Source organism: Lutjanus erythropterus, chromosome 14, assembly GCF_056507025.1.
Source record: "Lutjanus erythropterus isolate fLutEry1 chromosome 14, fLutEry1.hap2, whole genome shotgun sequence".
NCBI lineage: Eukaryota > Metazoa > Chordata > Actinopteri > Lutjaniformes > Lutjanidae > Lutjanus > Lutjanus erythropterus.
In genome coordinates, this window is record NC_139330.1 from 1781822 (window position 1) to 1801869 (window position 20048).

Genomic DNA, 20048 nt, shown 5'->3' on the forward strand with positions numbered 1-20048 from the left:
GTAATCAAAAACACCTTAATATAATAATTTAACACGTCACTTTCTCTGCACACACATCTGTTATGAGTGATGATGTCATCTCTACTCGCACAAGAATATCTGATGATGACATGTTTTCTTTCTGCACGACGGAACACGTCGGGTTACGAGTCCTGATCTCTGAATAAACTGAGTCACTGTCTTTATGACTGATGATGTCACATCCCGCTGCTCTTGTCATGTGACATGATGAATGCTGATGTCACGTCTTTGTGTCTGCGCGGTGCTGGGTGATGACTGATGATGTCACAGCCTGCTAATGGCCTGTATTAATATCAGCGGCAGGGCTCCTCCATTAGTGTAATGGGGCTGATAATGATGATGATGGTTTGAACACGGAGCTGTATGCAGCCGCAGCGGTAAATGATGATCCAGCAGCTCCGGGGGTCTTTATCGTATTCCCCGCGGGAAACATTTACCCATAATCCACCAGGGACTCGAAGTGCAACAATATGACCTGAGCACATACGGTGCAACAGGAAGTTCAGTTTTCACGTTTGTTGATTCCAGGTGGAGCAGCTGCTGCACTTTTCTCCACAGATACTGAAAATACTGATGATGGAGGGACGTGGCTTCAGTATAAAACAAATAACTTCTCTACTGGCTGAAATATTTATTAATAAAAATGAAAACCAAAGCCCTGCTGGATTCTATTTTGTTTTTCCCCACTTTAATTCAAACTAGAGATGACAGCTTTGGTTAATTTGCTTCTACAGTCTGACACATTATTTGGTAACTAACTAGTTATTTTGTTTTTTTTTTTAAAGCAAAATTATGTGAAATACAAGAAATGCCTATTGTGTAATGGTGTAAATTAAACTGCTGAGTCTGTTTAATGTTTATATTGAATATATTGTTCCAATTTTTAATATTTCCCCTGGTTACCTTGTTCCTATTTTTATATTTCCTCCCTTTATTTTGCTTTATTGCTTTGCAGAGGCAGAGAGGTTTTTCAGTTGAATGTTGGTCTCGTCCTCTGGACTCACTGATCGTTTATCTGACTGAGGTTTGTGACAGTTGGACTTTGAAATCTCTGTGTGTTGATGAATCCATGGAGCTGTCTGTGGTGCTGAAGTAGGAGACAGATTTGTAATTTCTCTCAGTCTCACCTTTCTGTCAATGTTGTCATGTCTATAACATTTTGATTCTAAATTAAAAGCTACCAAACCAAAACAGTTGTTCATTAGTCGGTTTGCCTGCTGCCTACACTCAAATCCTTGGAAGCATGAAAGTTCTGCATCATGACTTATGAGACGTCCTGTGTGTGTATTAACTTTGTTGACTGATGTAAATTTTATGTTTTTATGTTGGTTATGAACCAATTTTGACCTGATTGATGCTTTAAGAAAAAGGTCATATGGTCATGAAAATCATTCAAAAGAGGAATCAAGAACAGCCAATAATACATATTTGGTCTTTATCAAAGTGTCCAGCAGACCTGTTCTGGTTTCAGACCTCTGCACTGTGGCCTACATTTAAGTCTTGAGTTGCGACCCCTGACTGAGCCGATCGCAGCTTTGTGTGCAAGATGGAGAACAATGACGTCACCTTTCTGTGTTAGAAACAGAGATGGAGAAAATGACCCCAAATGATGCTGACAGCTGTGGTTACAAAGATGCAGCTGTGCATGCTTTTGTATGTAGATTTATAAAACTAACAAGTTATGATTCTGCATATTTGCATCTGGATGTTTAAGTGGAAAATGATGTTAATGTGATGGATATGTTGGTCACTGCTGATTGGTTAGTGCTAAGTAGCCCCTTTTCCCAAATGGGAAATGGCTAATGAACATGATGTCACAATAAATAATGGTGTGAAATAACAGGAATCTGATTAAAAAGTCATTTAAAAACTGTTTTCCATTTGCAGACTTGGTGCTTGTTTGCAGCAACTGAGGTTGTGACAATTTTAGCTCACATCTTCCTTTAAAGGTAAAAACAAAATGAATCCATTCCTCACAGAAAGTCCTTTAAGGCGGCTCTGTGATGTCTGTCAGGAGGATGAGTGGCTTCATAAAACCAAGTGCCAACAGGGTCTGTGGTGATCTGAGATGAGCTGCATCGATCTGGGCTGTCTAAGCACACAACTAGAATTGATGGCGCTATAACGCCGTTTCTATCCAATCCGAGCCGTGTGTCTAAGTTTAGCCTGCGCCACCAGCTTAAAGCATGAGTCATGCTGTCAATAGTGGGGAGAGATGCCCCATGGTTAGTTACTGCTGTGATGGCGGCCATCATTATGATCGCAGTTTAATATGTCTGCCACCAGACACACAAACACACACGCACACAAGTGCAGATTAAGACGGATAAATTGGGCTTTTATTAAACCCCAGTCTGTGTCATCACCTCCAATATGCAGGTCAGTGCCTTATTATATCACTGACGAATCCTGCCGCCACAATCAAACAGTGAAATCAAGAAAAATCACTTTCATTTTAGAGAGAATACAAACTGCATACTGCCTTATTGTTCAAATAATTAAAATATTGACTACACACATGAACTTTGACCCTGAAAACACAATTCAGGGTTGTATCACAAAACTTCAATCTGTTTATTTCACAAATATCTCTATTTGGGTTATGGCTGCATGATAATTGAATATTAATCTTGATCACAATTCCCATAATTAAATGAACATGATCGACTGCGATATTCATCTTTAAAATGCTGCGCTCATAGAAATCCCTGCTGCATATCAAACCATGCACTTCCTGATATAAAAGTCAGCCACCCTCCAGCAGTGGCCTGTGCGAAATGTCCCAGAGTAGAGGAGTGATGTACAACAGAGCCAAACGAAGTCCCTCGAAATGAATCAGCATTTGTTGTCTGTAAGTATTTCGGATGCAGGACGAGCGATGCTCAGCAAGAACAAATCACAGAGACATCAAGAGTGTCTGCGCTGCAAAGCAACCAGTTCAACCAGCTGAAAGACCACAAACTGCAGCACCATGAAGACCAAGAAGAACAACAGGGCTGCACCTGACAACTATTTTTTTAAGCAATTAATTAACTAATTAATGTAATTAAAAAACAAATGAAACAGTGGAAGCGTTGCCTGGTTACTGACCCTGGTACAGTTGTTGGCCTTGGGCTCCAACTCGGTGACTTTGGTGATCTGCTTCAGGAAGTCAGACTCCTGCATCCCCGGCTGGGAGCCGCGTCGCTTGAACTGTGCCCGTGGGTTCGCCAGGATCACCTGGAGGTTCACTGCAAAACCTGAGGGAGATGGAAAAAGAGGAAGAGGGAGGATGAGGAGGAGGAAGAAGAGTGGGAAGAAAGGGTGAGGAGGTTTGCCTGCAAGGATTAAAAGCACATTATGAGTCTATTATAATCACAGCAGAAAATGAGTGAGTGCATTAGTGTATCTAATGAGTATGATATGGCTGATATGAAATTCATTTGCTACCACAGGGGTCTGCTGCCGTTCTCCTGAGATAATTGTGCAGCAGATGAGAGTGAAAGCAGGAGAAAGTCAGAGGGAAGTCAAAACGCCCATGATGACGGTGTGTCATAAGAGACGAGAGGTGGGGATTAATGGCTGCAGTGCCACCAGATTTAATCAACCTGATTAGAAAAATTGGTGGCAGTGGGAGAAAATGTGACTCCACGTAATTACTGTGAAATCAGAGAGATATTAATGGTCCTATAACCAGAAATATGAGATTCTGATGGTGAGATTAATGTTCAAATAATTTTCCATAACTCAAATCTTCACCTCATACACTTAAAACAATGTGAACACAGAAGATGAAGCTAACCCGGCTAATGCTGGACTTAAAGGGACAGTTTGAAGTATCTGAAGTGGAGCTGTGTTATCAAATAGTCTGTGCATTACCTAATACACACCCCCAGTTTCCCCAGCTGCAGATAGGGTCAGCAACAAAACACATTTTAGCCACTTAAAAATGGTCAACCTCAAGAAAAACATCACTATCAGTTCCACCTCTTTACTTTGCTGTCAGACAACCTGTCTGACAGGAAACAGTGGTTCAATAAGCCAAATATCACACACCAGGGGTCTGCACCCTTTATAGGGCTCAACGATTTTGATCAAATATCTAATTGCGATTTTTTGTACTGTGTGATTTCTAATATTAGAGGGAATGATCATTTTAACATTATTATTTTCATTTTCATTGAAAATTGATGATTTTTGCAGTGATCTGTAGCAAAGTAGAGCTGCAATGATTTGTTGATTAATCAATTAGTTGTCGACTATTAAATTACTTTTTTTTTTTTTTTTTTTTTTTTTAAAGAAAATTGTCCAAATTCTCTGATTTCAGCTTCTTAAATGTGAATATTTTCTGGGTTTATTTGCTCCTCTCTGACAATAAACTGAATATGTTTCAGTTGTAGACAAAACAAGACATTTGAGGTTGTCTTGGACTTTGGGAAACACCGATCAACATTTTCTGACACTTTATTTCCCTGGTTAACTAACTGACCAATGAAATTTAGAGCAAAACAAAACTTTTTAAAAAATTAAGTGTGCTGGCTAGTTTGCTGCACAATTAATCGCAATTGCAATAAAATTGCAATGTGGCCAAGTGCAATGTCCAAATCGTTGAACCAAAACCAAATCACAATCAACAAAAAACAACATCATAATGAGGTACTGCAGACCTGCAGAGATGACCTGACCAAAAGTTTTGAAAATTATTAAATCTGTCATGCAAAACTGATCATTTCCACTAATCGTATCACAATCACAGTTTCAGTCACACAACCCCACTTTCTTTCTGAACTGTCCCTTTAACCTTGTTCCCTTCAACACGTGTGTGTGTGTGTGTGTGTGTGTGTGTGTGTGTGTGTGTGTGTGTGTGTGTGTGTGTGTGTGTGTGGAGAACACGTCATTCACACATCCGATGTGCTGTCTGACCCTGAGGCCAGAGGTCTGAAGGTGACACATGACGTGACTCTTTTACATGTTTTTGTCTCCACGTCCAGCTGACTCAGAGACGGAGCTGTGGATCATGACGGGGAAAACAAGTGAAGGATGTCAGGGACGGAAAGAAAAAAAGATGATGTGTTTAAATCTAAGTGAAGAAAAATAAATTCTTGCCACCCTGTCGTTAGGAGCAGTTCAGTGTGTCTCTGCCTGGCAGTGAGGCTCTGGCCTCTTTCCTGGTCTGCAGTTTGTCTGTTTGGAATGATTGTTGTTGCCACATTTAGTGATTTAGCATTTTTATTAAGTGCTGCTGTTGAAATTCTGGCCTCTTTTTGCCTCTGTGGATCTCTGACCGCCTCCAGTTGTTTTGAAAGAACACATTAAACTGATGACTGTTAAAGCTCCTATAAGGATTATTAATGCTGCTAATTGGCCCTCAGCTCAATATAATTGAACTGTGTGTTCAGTTAGTGTGCAGTGATTCTTCATGTGATGCTCAGAACTCCGTCACAACATTCAGCATGTTCATCGCTAGATCGCTCCATAGTTAATCCCAACTAAATCTCATGATTCACACAACCTGTCATCCAGGACTCAACAATAAGGACTGCCCACTTACCCAGGGCAAGTAAAATGCCCAATCGGGCAAGTGGTAAAAAAGAATTCAGCGACTGCCTCGATTTTCTTTTTTTAAACTATTGCTAGCTTATTTGGATTCACAGTGTGTGAAAATATCACGCTCACCAAACTTATAACTATTCATTGTGTGGGAAACAAGAAAGGCAAACTCAATTTAATCCATCCTATTTCATCCAATATTTAATAGCTATGGATTTCTGACCAACAGAACAACAGCCTGGAGCGACATCAGCTCCAGAGCAGCCAGTCTATGGTTGTAAAACATCGATATCATTCATTCTCAATGGAAAACTGAGCCTAATTACTGTATATTCTATAAAACATACTTATTTGACTGGACTCTTTTTAGTTCCTAGTTTAAATTTCACAATGGTCCATCCAGAGACAAAACACCGTAATCCTCATTTCCCTTTCAGACCCCACAGTGTGGCCTCAGGACTCCCCACCGGCCTGAAAACAAATCCCATCAGCACCTTCTCTCCTTCACTCTGCCTGCTGAGTAACTCTCTCAGCTTCCTGCTGACTCAGTGTCAACAGAAATAAAAAATAGAGGAGACCTGCATATATATAATTTAAGTTGAAATGAATTACCACCAACACAGCAGTCCATTTCAAAATGAATGAAACGGTAGCGATTAATATTTTTCAGCTATATGACATGAAAGACTCATTCAGTTGATATAATAATAATAAAAAAGCATGAAAACAGTTGACACTACAGTTGGTTGGTCCAGAAAAACAGATATAAAGGTATAAAATTCAGTCTGCACACCAGAAGTTGCTCCTTATAGTATATTTAATCATATCACCATGTGTGATGTTTCAGGTCCCAGCCCTTCATCAGAGAATAACATGGAAGAGAACCCACGAGAAAACTCAACAATTCTTATTTTCAGATGATTAAACACCAATGATAATAATAATAATAATAATAATAATAATAATAATAATAATAATAATAATAATAATAATATTAATAACGATGATAATAAATCATACTTAATATACTATTTATTTCTGACATATTCTACCAATAAATTCTCCTAAATCTGACAGACTGGACCTTTAAACCTGGAGGACAAACATGAGCAAACATGAACGTGGTTTCTTACAGTTAAAGTGCCAAATGCTGTTTGCCAGAATCTGCAGTCATAGGATGTCGGAGCCCTCACACTAACTCTTGAATGCAGCAAATTCAGAAGGTGATTTATGCTTTTACCTTTACACAAGCATGATGTAGGTTGATAAAGAAAAATCTAAATGACTCAGTATCGATTCTCTGCAGCTTAAAAACAACCTGACATCAGTGCCTATATGATAGAAAAACCAAAACACCTTGGTGTAGTTTAAAACATATGTAATGGGTTCGGTCCTTAAATGCCTCATCGAGGCAGTAAAAATCAAAGTGTAGGTGTAGATATATTTCAAGCTGAGCAGCATTTCCTCTAAAAGGTTGCTGGAGTTTCTAGTTCAGAGCGTGACAGAGGAGTATTTCCAGAAATTTCTGCGATCCTCCGTGCACAAGGTCTTGGCATAATTACTGAATATTTATTTATGCAAATGGTTAGTGGGTGGCACGCCTTGGCAATCAGTGCATTAGTGTGGGAATTCACCCCAAATAACTCACCATCCCTCCCTGCCTGCCTGCCTCCTCTCTGTTCCCTCTCGCCCCTCCGGCCGAACAGTAGTTTTCTAGGCTGCAGCTGTCCTGAGGTACTGACACATGGCCAGCAGACAGCAGTCCTCTGAGTAATGTGAGTGTCAGCGCAGGTCACACACACAGAGACAGAGAAAACTAGAGACATGCAAATGGACTCTGCTTATCATCCCTCCGTAGGCTGAAGTTTGCAGTGTTTCAGACCAGGTCAGCCGTCACAAACACACAAACCCTTCATCCTGGACTCAGACACACAATCAGACACAAACAGGGTGAGGCTGAGCGGTGCGTCCTCATACAGAGACAACAGAATAGGTTGTCAGTCATTCTCAAAAAGACATATATGACCACCAGTCAGTGGATGACTGTGGATGTAACAATATATTGGATATGGCAATAATAAAATAATTATCTAAATGCTGTACAGAACTGTGATGATAATGGTTTCTATTGTGATATTAAATGGTTAATTATTTGAATGAAGTTTTGTAACTAGATCCAGGAACAGGACCACACCACTCTCTCCCAAACTCAATCACCTGCATCTCGCCCATTAATCCACCTGCACCTCAGACAAACTCAAATCACCTGTGCAGACCTATAGGAGGACGTCTAACCCGCTCCCACGTGTCTCAGTTCTCATGACTCCATTCTCATTTTTTCTGCAGGCAGCATGCAGCTCAGTGATCGTCACAATGGTCCCTCAACAAGAAGGTCCTGGGTTCAGCCTCAGGGAGTTCACCCCGAGTCTCACCCCTCAGGTCCCCTAGACCTGCAGCTTGATGACAAAACCCTTCATCCCTCACCTCGACCCTCTTTATCCCTCACCTAAACCCCCTTCATCTCTCTCCTTGACCCCTTCATCCTTCAAACTCTTCGTCCCTCACCTTGACCCTCATCCATCACCTCAAACCCCTCATCCCTCTTCGATCCCTTCATCCCTCTCCTCGATCCTTACGTCTCCCTCTTCTAATCCTACCATCCCTCTGCACACGACCCTCTTCCCATCTCCAGCAAATCCTGTCACTGTCCAATAAATTACTTTTTATACCTTAAACCTACAGTATGGTCCTTGTTAGTGAAATTTCATTTTAAAAAAGGACTGCTCATGACTGCTGCACTGTTTTCATCTTGCACTTGGCCTACATATATAATTTAAACTTTCATTGTGTTAAGAGCGACAGGGGGGTTATGGTTTCTCTTTTTGTCCAAAACCTTTGGGCTGGTTTTCACTGAGAAATAATAATGAGGTTTGGTGACACTGTGTGTTATTGCACACACAAATTAGCACTCTTTATTTGGGATCCAAGTAAATCAGGCCCTGACTGTGTTTGACCGACACCCCCCCCCCAACCTCCTGCAAACGTTTGCCGATCTTTACACTACGTCACCTGACTTCCTCCTCGGCCTCCTCATGATTATTATGACAACTAGAAGTCACCTAAGTTATTTAGACAACCTTTGAGGACGGGCTGGACAAAGACAAATTTTAAATTGGTGGTTAAATTGGTCCAGACTTGTATAATGTATGTAGTACAGTAATTTAAAGTGAGAAACACTCTTTCTTCCACTCACAGTTGGATGAAGATATGAAATACCATCACTCTATTTTATCCTATTAGATATTTGTGTGAACTTCTGGCCAAAATTGTGTTTCTAATCAGTTCATTCTTGAGTCGCCTGAGCCAAGTTTCAAGAAATTCCCTCAACATATGGACGGACAACCCAAAAACATAATGTCTCCTGGGGCCGTGGCTGTCGCTGGCACGGAGGCGGAAAAAAAAAAACAACTTACACTGAGGAGTTTTTACTGATGCCATAAGCAAACTCCCACCACTACACGCCGACTTATAGCTACACAAAGCCACATGCAGACCCTGATATAATACCCGTTGTTAGGTTACTGTGGTATCAGGCTTATTACTGCAGTGTGTGTGATACTGCAGGCTAATCACAGAGATAAATGCAGCTCAGGTGGAGCAGACAGATATGAGAGCAATTACAAGATAGACATCTTCTGACCTGCAGCCAGCCTCTGTGATATGGAGATCACAGCTTATCTGAGCCATGTTTGCCCACGAGGCTGCTGTCCAGACTAACTTTGTCCCACTTTACTCCTGACCCACTGCAGCTGACCCACATGACTGCATACATCTACTGAATGCTACTTAATGCACTCTTTGGAGAAAGATATCTGGCTGCAGTTCATCATCGCAGGAGCCAGCAAGAGAAATTAGAGCCACTTCATCAGCATGCCAAGATCTTATCTGTACAAACTGTGTGAACTTACAGGTTGTTTCCAGTGAGCCATGACCCTTACAGGAACCAGGAACTAAACTAGAGTCTAAATTTAGTTCCTCAGCCACACTTCCTGGAACTTTCCTGAACTGGGACTGTACTTTCAGAATTACAGTATGTAACACAAACTACAACTTGTGCAGCTTAATTCACATCATTTGAAGCCACTAATATCAGTTTGAGGACAAACAGCGACAGTTCTTCTAATGTTAACTGATGTTTAAAGTTCACTGTGGATTTTTTGACCACTTCAAACACAATACAGTAATATTTTCACGTGTAGGTCCCTGTTTTGTAAGCTCTTGCATGCACAAGAGGACAAACGTGCACAAGTGTGCACATGTGTAATGAGATACACAGTCCAGCTAATGATATCACACTGTTCCACTGATCAGCAGGTGGTGGCTACATGTGTGCAACAAACAACAAAGCAGAACTCCAGACTATTTTTTTCCTCTGGTACCACTGGTTCTCCCAAATAAAAACACAAGCACAAAATTTAAAAGCACCACAAAAATCAACATTCAAAGGCCCAAAGCAAAGTTCTGCTAAACTTTTCTTTGCTGATAATAAATAATAAATTAAACTATTTGTACAGGGGGAAGTTAAAATTGACTTTTGGCAAGTAAATCTATGATCCACCTGCCTGACCAGGTGTGTGAAAAAAACCCAACAACATAAAGTTGAACACTGAAGATGACGATATAGATCGATATTTTCATCTTGCATCAATCATTCTGGATCATTGATCACTGAATCAATATCCACGTGTGTATGTTTTTTAATTCATATTTTTATCTTTTAGAATTTTTTTAATTCTATTTGAACTCTATTTATTATTCACTCCTTTTCTCTCTGTGTTTTCTATCCTTGAGCTGCTGTAACGAGTTAACTTCCCCGCTGTGGGAACAAGAAACTTTATCTTATCTTAAATACCTGTTTTCCAGATGATGCCCAACCCTGTATATGTTGTATTTTCTGCAGAGGAAAAGAAAACTGAGAAACATGTCACATGTGCCAAATGATCATCATGACTTTGGTGATCAATTAGCTCTTCGCCTGATGACATCACCAAGTCAAAGTCTGCCAATGACAAAGACTTTCTGATCTTTCCTCCAGGCCAGAATTTCCAGCTGTACACAAATCAAAATATAATCAGCTCAGTGTCATGAAATGTTCTGAGATAAAGGACATAAAACAAGAAGAAACGCCACAACACACAAACGTGGCATCTCAGTGTTGTGTTGCCTTATCATACTATTAACTTTGTATTAAAGATATCAAAATCAAAAGTGGGATCTGATCTGGAGGAAAAGAGGTTAAAAGAAGAATAAATAAGTGAATTAAATGAGATGGAACACAGTGCCTGGCACAGGCTCTTCTGTTTCATTGATTTGCCTCATTGTAGTGAAACCTGAAGCTCTGGTAGCCCGAGGGAACCATGTGATCACCCTGTTGTCTTCTAGGTTTACATGCAAGCATGCAATCAATTTTTATTTTTGTTTTCTCCCTTTATTCCTCGTCTCTGTTCCGTCCCATCGCTCTGTGATTCATTTTCTGTTCTGCGGCTGATATGAAATATAAAAGAGTTTACCTCCAGGGCAAAAACAGACATAAACACACTCAGAAACCGTGACACGGTAACATTAAATCATAAACCAGCAATAAATTAACTGTTTAGGTGACCTCTATCACCAGCTAATACAACACTGCAGAGATTCCACTTCGATCCACATCAGGAAACATCTATTAAACACACAGAACAGTTCTCCAACAGACAGGTTCCTCTAAACACAACTAAAAATCTAAAGTGCCACAGCACGACCCATGCGATTTGACTGACAGGTCACCACTGGGACGTGCAGTGCAGAAACACCATGGCAACAAGGACCCCTGCCATGTTCATCTAATGGCGAATACAGTGGGTGCCAGGTCCAAGAAAACTCTGTATTGAAGTCTGTTCAGAACTTCTCTCAGAGGACGCAGTAAATAAATTATTCCCCACTAAAATGGTCTCATTAGCAAATCTCATTTATTTAAATGTGCATCTGGGAGCTGATTCCAAAGATCTCCGCTCTCTGAAGAGCTACAGTAAAAGTACTTTTGAGGTGAGCAGGAAAACCCAAAATCCTGGCTTCCACCAACTCTTCATCATCTCAGACAGCAGAATAAAAAAAATTAAAAATATGAAGGAAGAGCTGGTTAAGAGCTGGTAGTTCAGGATGTAGGGTTTCATAGCAGGAATGTAGATTCTGGTATTTCAGTGTCAAATACTGCAGCGCAGTCCTGCGCTTCAAAATATAGCATCATTTCTGGAGGCGCTGCTGTAGCATCATTTACTAATGTTCCAAAGTCAGGTGACATATTATAAAGAGCATGTTTGGAGGAGGTGGAGTGGATGGGTGAAGGAAAAACAGACTTTCATCCATGACAACATAAACATTAGGGCTGAGCGACTGGACAAATATATTCTTATTCTCCTGTTTTGTTTTGTTTTTGGCAAACTTTGGCGTGATATTAGTCCTTTTATTTTGCTACTGTAATGATGTGCAGAGTGACAGCCGCTCTCATCCAGCGGCACAGTGCACACCCACTCAGAGTGTGCTGAGCTGGGTGAGGAGTGACAGTCAGACTCTGCACTCTTTTCACGTAGTCAATGAAGGATTAAATTCCACCAAACTGGAGTTGGTGATTGTTGGAAAAGAGCACAAACTAACAAAGATGGTTCTGGTGAGTTTTATATGATTTTCTGTTGAGTTTGAATGAAGAGGAGTTACTGAACCAGTTAAGCTCAGAAATTTGAATTCAGAAGGTGCATGGTTGTATTTTTTGTTTAAAAAGAAAACTAGACATGAGAATGTTGCGTAAAATTTTTCTTTTTACTCTTGGATGCCATTTTCATAAATGGACATATGGTGAAGGAAGCATAGCCTTATATGGTATTATGAGGGCATTTAATTATGCTAATTTACAAGTGTCATGCACATTCACTCAAATACACACAGGTGGATCATCTGAAGTTATGAGTGTTTGCTGAATCTTGATGTGACGTGTCCGTATGAAACAAAAGTAAAAAAAAGTACGAAACACAAAAATCTTCTTACATGAGGCCCAATGTCAAATTTACATTGAAAAGGACATAAATAACACTTAATAACAGTCATAAACATTCATAAAAAAGGTTTCATCACATGATAGAGAAGTGTTACCATAAGAACTTGTGATCTGCAACATTTATCCTTTATCTGCTTAATTTAGACTTTGCTAACGTGTTTTTGTTTGCTGTCCAGCTGCTTCTGTTTCATTTCTGTTGTTACCCACAGTGCCTCAGTGCAGGAGGGAGGTCTTTAACTGCTGCTGCAGATTGTCTCTGCGCCTCTTATCGCCCCATCTCAGGGAGCAGGGTATAAACAGTGGGGTTACCGGGGGTTAAACACTTCATGTCTCCATCTCAGGGAACACTCCTCAGGCACAAGTGCCACTTCAACAAAGATACAACAACTGCAGATGTGTCTGTGTGTGAAAGCACAATGTGTTTTTGTGCTTATTGTGTACATACATACATACATTTACTCAGTTTCCCTCTTTTGTGAAGATTCAACTCTAATATGATTGTGGATATTGCACATGTGCATATCAATTCAAGTGCTGCAGGTGTGTGCTTGTTTGTCCTTCAAATCAATACATGATGTAACTGTGTGTGTGCATGTCTCTAATCAGACACACACACACACTGAGGTGAATGGTACTCCACACCATCATTGTCCAGGCTCCATTGGGTCTGGCTAAATGAGACAGAGCAGTAGATGGGAGGCTTTAGTGATCTGCTAACAATGCAGCGCTGTACAACACAATACTATTAGGACACGCACTGGCACTGGCTCGGCGCTCAGCAGACACCCCATTGTAAATCCTATGAATAATAATTTAAGAGTGAATAAAGTTTGGGCCGCTCGCTCGGCGCAGCCATTGTTGTTCCTGCAGAATTTAAAGCGAAAAAATGCTTCGTAGTACAACAGCAGCAGTAAATCTTAGCGCTTCAAATTGACAGTGTAATTATATAGTGCAGTGTAAAAGTAAGGCTGATAATTACTCTGTGTGTGTGTGTGTGTGTGTGTGTGTGTGTGTCTGAGAGAGAGAGAGAGAGAGTGAGATAAGGTGGACTGCGGATGGAGGGATGAGATCTCGGCCATGGTGGAGCAGGAAAGGTGGAAGAGGGAAACAGAGAGGCTTGCTCCTGTTATCATGGTTTAATTAACACTAATCCCGAGGGCAGACCTGTGTATGCGTGTGTATGCGTGTGTGTGTGTGTGTGTGTGTGTGTGTGTGTGTGTGTGTGTGTGTGTGTGCACGTGCTCTACAGCTGTGTCCACACGTGTGTGTTTGGAATGATAAGCATGCAATCATCATCTGTATCTGAAGTAAAACAACACTTTTAATTTTACTGTTATTTATGAACATGAAGTGTCTGCAGCAGAGGGGATAAATACAGTGTGTGTGTGTGTGTGTGTGTGTGTGTGTGTGTGTGTGTGTAGGTGGATACTGAGTGGTGACTGGCAGCCTGTTATTATTTGGTCAGTGTGATGAATTATTTTCTCTCAGGTCACACTGGTGCTGAACACTCCTCTGATTGGATTTTTACACTGGAGATGTGGAGGTGTGAACAGATTTATGGACGTGTTTGTTTACTCTTTATTCTCCATTAGAACCTTAATAACTACAGGACAAGTTTGGATTCCAGAGGTGGGAAGTAACTAAGCACAAATACTTCATTACTGTACTTGAGTAGAGCTTTCAGGTATCTTTACATGTGAATATTCATTCTTCTGCCATTTATTTTCCTTTCCTCCTTACAAGAACACACATCCAAAGCAACAAAGCCGACAAACAACACAATTCCACTGCAGATAACTTTCAGTTCAAATAAGTGTTGATGAGCACCAGAGAAATCAGAAGAATCTGTCCCTTCCAAGAAACCAAAATCCACTCTTTATTCTCAACCAAAAACTCCTCAAAACAAAATTCACTTCCTGTTCTACACTTCAGATCAGTTTGTTTGCAAAGAGGAAGAAGGAAGAAAGACTAAAATACACTCATAGATTTACCTCACGGTGAGTCTAGTCTAGTCAAGTCTGGTCCAAGTCTCTGTCAAGTCAGGCGTATTCACCAGCAGCTGCTGCAGCTTTGAAGAGGATATGATCTACTGATCTGCAAACTCCACGTGTGTCATAACCTACATCTGTGACAGTGGCTCGTCTTGAGTCTCTGTAAACTAACAATGGATGTCAAATCAAAACCACAGAATTTAATTGTGACTCCAAACATATTTTGGAAAAATGGCTCTTTTGATCGTAAAGATTGCAGAGCCCTGGGCTACCGTGATGATACATGGGCACAGATGTCACAAGCTCGCACACAATGCATCCTGGTACATGTAGGCACGGCACCATGAGCTGGAGAACTCAGCTTTCTTGGTCGATATAGCAGCACTGAGGAATTATTACTCAACATCTGACGGGAAAGCCACATAGAAAGTGTCAAATTTTCCCTTTAAATGTGCAGACATGAGTGGCTCTGAGCAGCTCATCAGTGCTGCTCCGTCTCATGAATTAACTGCTGAACACTTTAAGAGTGGAGGACAGACTGAATCTGAAGCCTGGGGAGACTTTTCTCTGAGAAAACACATAAACCTGTGTTTCCTCTGAGGCTGAACAATTAATGGAAATTTTATTGAAATCACAATATAGCCATCTGCAGTTTTCAAATTGCAGGAGGAGTAATATTTGTTAAAGGCAAAATGTGTGTTGAAATACATTTTAAAAATTAAATATTGTGCTGCAGAGATCGCCTGGCCAACACTTCATTTTCTATAGATGAAAACTTCTTTGTTTGGTACAAATCACACCATAATCATTTCTTCAATAAGAAAAATCACATAAAAATGATGATTGCCTCTAATATCGCAATTGCAGTATCAGTCAAAATAATCGCAATTAGATATTTTCTCAAAATCGTTCCTGAAACCTCTGACTTTCTCTCTTTTTTTTCAACTTCTGGGTTCCTTCCGTTCTAATCTGTCACTTATCAGAATAGCTTTATTCAACTCTCTGCAATCCCGCTTTGTGATTTATCTCAGGAATGAACAGTCTCATGAAGAAGCACAGGAGCTCCTGTGTGGAGGAGTAACAGTCAGAATATTAAATTGGAAATATCAGATCTCATTTTATGGTAAATTAATCCATGAAAAAAACAGAGGCTCAATAGAAAAGCTGTCTGATCTCTTCAGGTAAACTGGAGAAGAAAGAGCCCAGCGTGGAGTTTGTTTGTTCTCTGCTCTGATGAAAACCAGCGGGCCAAAACAGCCCAGCTGACCTCAACTGTAATCAATGAACTGATCAATAAAATCTGTTTTTTCCACTAAAAAGAGGAACCATTTCATTTTCACCACCATTTAACAGTCCAGACCAGAGCGCCATGAGCTTTCTACTAACATTTTTTACTCTTTTACTTTCACCAAGGCTTTTTTCCTCCATATGTATCATGAAGTCCCTGTTCTACTCAGTTCAAATACATTTTTAAACAATCCCACTGTGCTAAATAAAGTGGAACAATGAATAAACAAAGACACAGTATGACCAGTCTTACAGTAAAAGAAGCAGGTATGTCGACTTTTGCCTTACTTCATCACATAATTATGTAAAATTATGTAATCCTAGAGCCAGACTTTTCATTCCATTAAGGCCCCGTGTCCACAGAGCGTATTTATCTGAGTGCCAGCGGCTTTTTAATTGTTCCTAATGAGCAGAGAGCATGCGACTGCCTGCAGAAAAGGTGCTGCACACACGCAAGACCACACACTTCTGGTGGGTCATAAGTGATGATTGAAACATTTTTAAAGAAAATGTTGCATTATGCCATAAAACACACTCCGATCAGCATGGTCTGATAGATTCATCAAATCCCCAAATCGATCTGTAAATGTGTCGTTTCTTGCGTGGATGTGTGGTACAGCCTGCAGTTTTAACCCCATGTGACCAGCCTTTGGTGCGAGATCTTACTGAAACACCGAGTAGGGAAAACACTGTTAATGCTTTGAGTTCAATTCTTAATGTGAACATTAATATTTTTAATAATGCACCAGGTTAGAGACTTCCTCATACAATTTACAGCATAAGTTCTCTGAGAATCTCTTTCACATCCAGGTGAAACTGGTATTGTAACTGAAATATCAGGAACTGAATCAATATCGAATTGAATCGATTTGGGAAATCTGAATCGATATCCAGCCCTATGAACACTTAGTAGTACTTTGATATCTTAATGGAGTTGTTTCTTACCCGCCATGTCGGTGGCGAACGGTCGGTCCGGTCTCCAGCCGGTGTACCAGCCCACAACTTTACCCCCAGACACCAGGGGACGCTCATACGCTCTGCCTCCTACAAATCCCACAGGCCACACAGACACGCCTCGAGTACTGCGCATCTGCAGAGAAGGAAGAAAGGAAAGTGTTAGAGGTGGGCGATAACGCAACATTTGTTTTTAATCAGACACCAGGCAGGACCAGAAACAACAATATCACTTTTATTTTATTTTATTTGCTTTTTATTGTTAAAAAAGTATAGATTTAATATTGTTGTCTCTGTATGATCTATATGAACATGACCGTCAGTGAAAGGATCGACTATGTTTTCTCCTTGACATCAGATGAATCCAGCCTGCGGTTTTGTTCACTAGCTGTGATTGCATCAGTGAAAATAGAGAGCGTCATCACACTGGCCTCCAAATCACTAAAGCCCCAGTCCTGGCTGGTAGTCCACTGTCCTCTGACATGTGGGAGGAATTTATTTAAGAGTTTCAGTTGTAAAAAGACATTTTTGAATATAGTTTCCGATGTGATGAACTGAAAAGTGACAAAAACTTTAACATTCCCCTCCATGTGTTGGTTAAAAGTCAGATTTGCTGCAGTAAACAAAGCTGTGACATTATTAAAGGCCAGACTTTCTGCTGAGTTTTCTTGTCAATCATAACACAAGTTCTGCAGAAGCAAACCGGAGGTGATATCTAAGCCCCTGGGCGATGTCCACTCCGACTCTGAGTGGATGCAATTAAATCGAATAAACCCCAGAAAGCCGCTGAATATTCTGCTGATGTTGGTTCTGTAATGAATTAGTCGTGTGTCAGTTTGCATGAGTGATTAGAGATGTTTAATTTCATCTGAAATGTGTGTGAGAGCAGCATGCAGAGGGAGTCTGTGGCTAACTGAATAGAGGACTAAATGAAACTGTGCTGCGCGGAGCTGCCTTCCATTTTCACAGTGAATGAATTTGCACACAGCCAGAAGCAGTGCGACGAGAAATGAGACGGAGCGAGCGCGAGATAAAAGACGAGGGGGGGTGTTGGGTGGAGGTGGAGGGTGGACCGTGTGAGGACGGCTGAGTTTTTGTGTTGGAGTATGAGACATCTGTATCTTGACGTTGTGTGTGTGTGTGTGGATGCATATTTGTGTGTGTGTGTGTTGTGTGTGATTCTATTTTCCAACCCCGGCCACCCTGAAGCCCATTCATTCACACACCGCTCCTCATCGCTCACCCAAACAGCCTCCAGCCAGTCGCTCATGACAAAACAACAGAACAAAACCAAATCAGTAAGCAGCACTGCATTACTGCGCCCAGACTTCACACTGAGTTCCAGCTTTTAGAGCCACAGGAAACCAAGTGGAGGTATAGCAGTGTACACAGAGAGGATTTACAGTTCTGTCACAAACTTCCACCAACATGGAGGCAGAGACCTGCAGGGTGTGACATGCTCGGTAGAAATAAAAGACTTTATGTCAACTAAGATGTATTTACTGGTGAATCATTTATGAGAAATTTGACACTCTTGCCGTGTTTTCTCCAGATACATATGATAGACGAAACCAAAAAGCAACGACAGCCCAGTGAGAGTCCAATCAGGTGAGGAAAAAAGGTTTGTGTTGTATTAGTGACGGGATAAACTGTCAATCAGCCATTGACAGGCCAATTAAAGGATGTCTGCCTCAAGCAAAGTTCATATTGAACCCTGGCAGAGCTCAATGACAGAAGCAAACCTGGAGACAGAGCTGCATGGTAAGAAAATGTCTCGTCTCTTTTTTTTCCTTCTTGTTTTATGCTTCAATGCATGTTAAATTGATGAGGGAAGATTTTCAGTATAAAACAGGAAATAGCCAAACTAAAACCCAAAACATTAACATATCTCGTAGATCTTATCTACTATACAAATGTATAAGAGGGTGACCAAACATGATCTAGTAGATAACACGTGGAAAAAGGTTAGACACGCTGCACATCACAGCACACATGTCATTTTATTAGAAAGGTTTCAGTCGTCGACGTTTGACAAGCATCAGATTCACAATGTTAGACAATAACACATCTTTGCTTCTTATTGTAAGCCACGGGGTGCAATAACCAATCAAAAAGCAGTTCCAGATCTCAAACATCTGAGTCAGTTATTACATCAAAAACCTGCTGATGTGAGATTTGGTTCCCCTCTGGTTTTACAATGTGAATGTGCTGTCTGATGAAGGTCCGTGACTGAAACCTCGTGTCTCTTATAAACTCTGACAGTGTGCAGGATTACAACCTATTTTCTTCTCCGTGTGATTTTGGTAACAGGTTAGCTCTACTACTGGGAAAAAAAAGATTTCATCCAATTAACTTCTAAAGCATCTCTGGCTGTAGCACGTCTGTCAGATACCATCAGTAGTGGTATTGTTCTCCGTACAGGAACAATGCTTTTCAATCTGCCAGTTGATCTACGACCCAAAATCACTTGTGATTATGAGCTTTGGGTCGCGGCCAAACAACTGAGATCACGAACACAATCAGCTAAAATGAGTTTCCTCTGTAGGGTGGCTGGGCTCGGCCTTAAAGACAGGGTGAGGAGATCAGACATCCAGAGAAAGCTCAGAGCAGAGCCGCTGCTCCTTCAAGTCGAAAGCTCTTCTGATTAGGATGCTTCCTGAACTTATACTTGCTAACCTTACAGATTTTCCCAGGAGTCTCCAGTTTTTCATTCCCTCTCTTAGTTTCCTCCCAGGGTCACAAGTCTCCCATATTTATGACAAATTATAAGCTGTGTGACTCAAAGAGTCGACCGTTTCCACATGGACAACAATACAGCTACAACAAATATTGTTTCATGATGTGGAACAGAGCTGCTCGCACCCGTTCACGTCTCGTCCTCCTCTGTCTCTTCAGTGAGTTAGGGTTGTACCTAGAATGGAAACTTTGATTTACAAAACTCGCTAAACTTGTACATGTTGCTTCTTTATCTCTTCAACTGATTTTCAGTTTTAAAATGTGCCACTGTTGCTGGGTAAGTTCAGGGACAAAAAAAACACTTGTTTGTGTTAAAGAAAGATCACAGTTTGGGTTAAAAATAGGACTAAAAGAAAGAAAGCTAATTTCAGACATTGTGAAAAGAAGAATTCCTGTTTCAAATATTAAGTTTGAAGTCTCATTTTGTGTGTTTTTGCAAA

General features: G+C 40.7%; 1 protein-coding gene across 1 annotated transcript in view; it reads right to left on the reverse strand.

Moving 5' to 3' along the window:
- b3gat2 (beta-1,3-glucuronyltransferase 2 (glucuronosyltransferase S)) overlaps window positions 1-20048 on the reverse strand; it is a 54508-nt gene that overhangs the window by 7937 nt on the left and 26523 nt on the right. Inside the window, exons 2-3 of the mRNA XM_084736252.1 lie at window positions 16864-17008; window positions 3112-3260 (exon numbers count right to left, since the gene is read on the reverse strand). Coding sequence (XP_084592378.1) covers window positions 3112-3260; window positions 16864-17008 — 294 coding nt within the window. The remainder of the gene's footprint in view (window positions 1-3111; window positions 3261-16863; window positions 17009-20048) is intronic.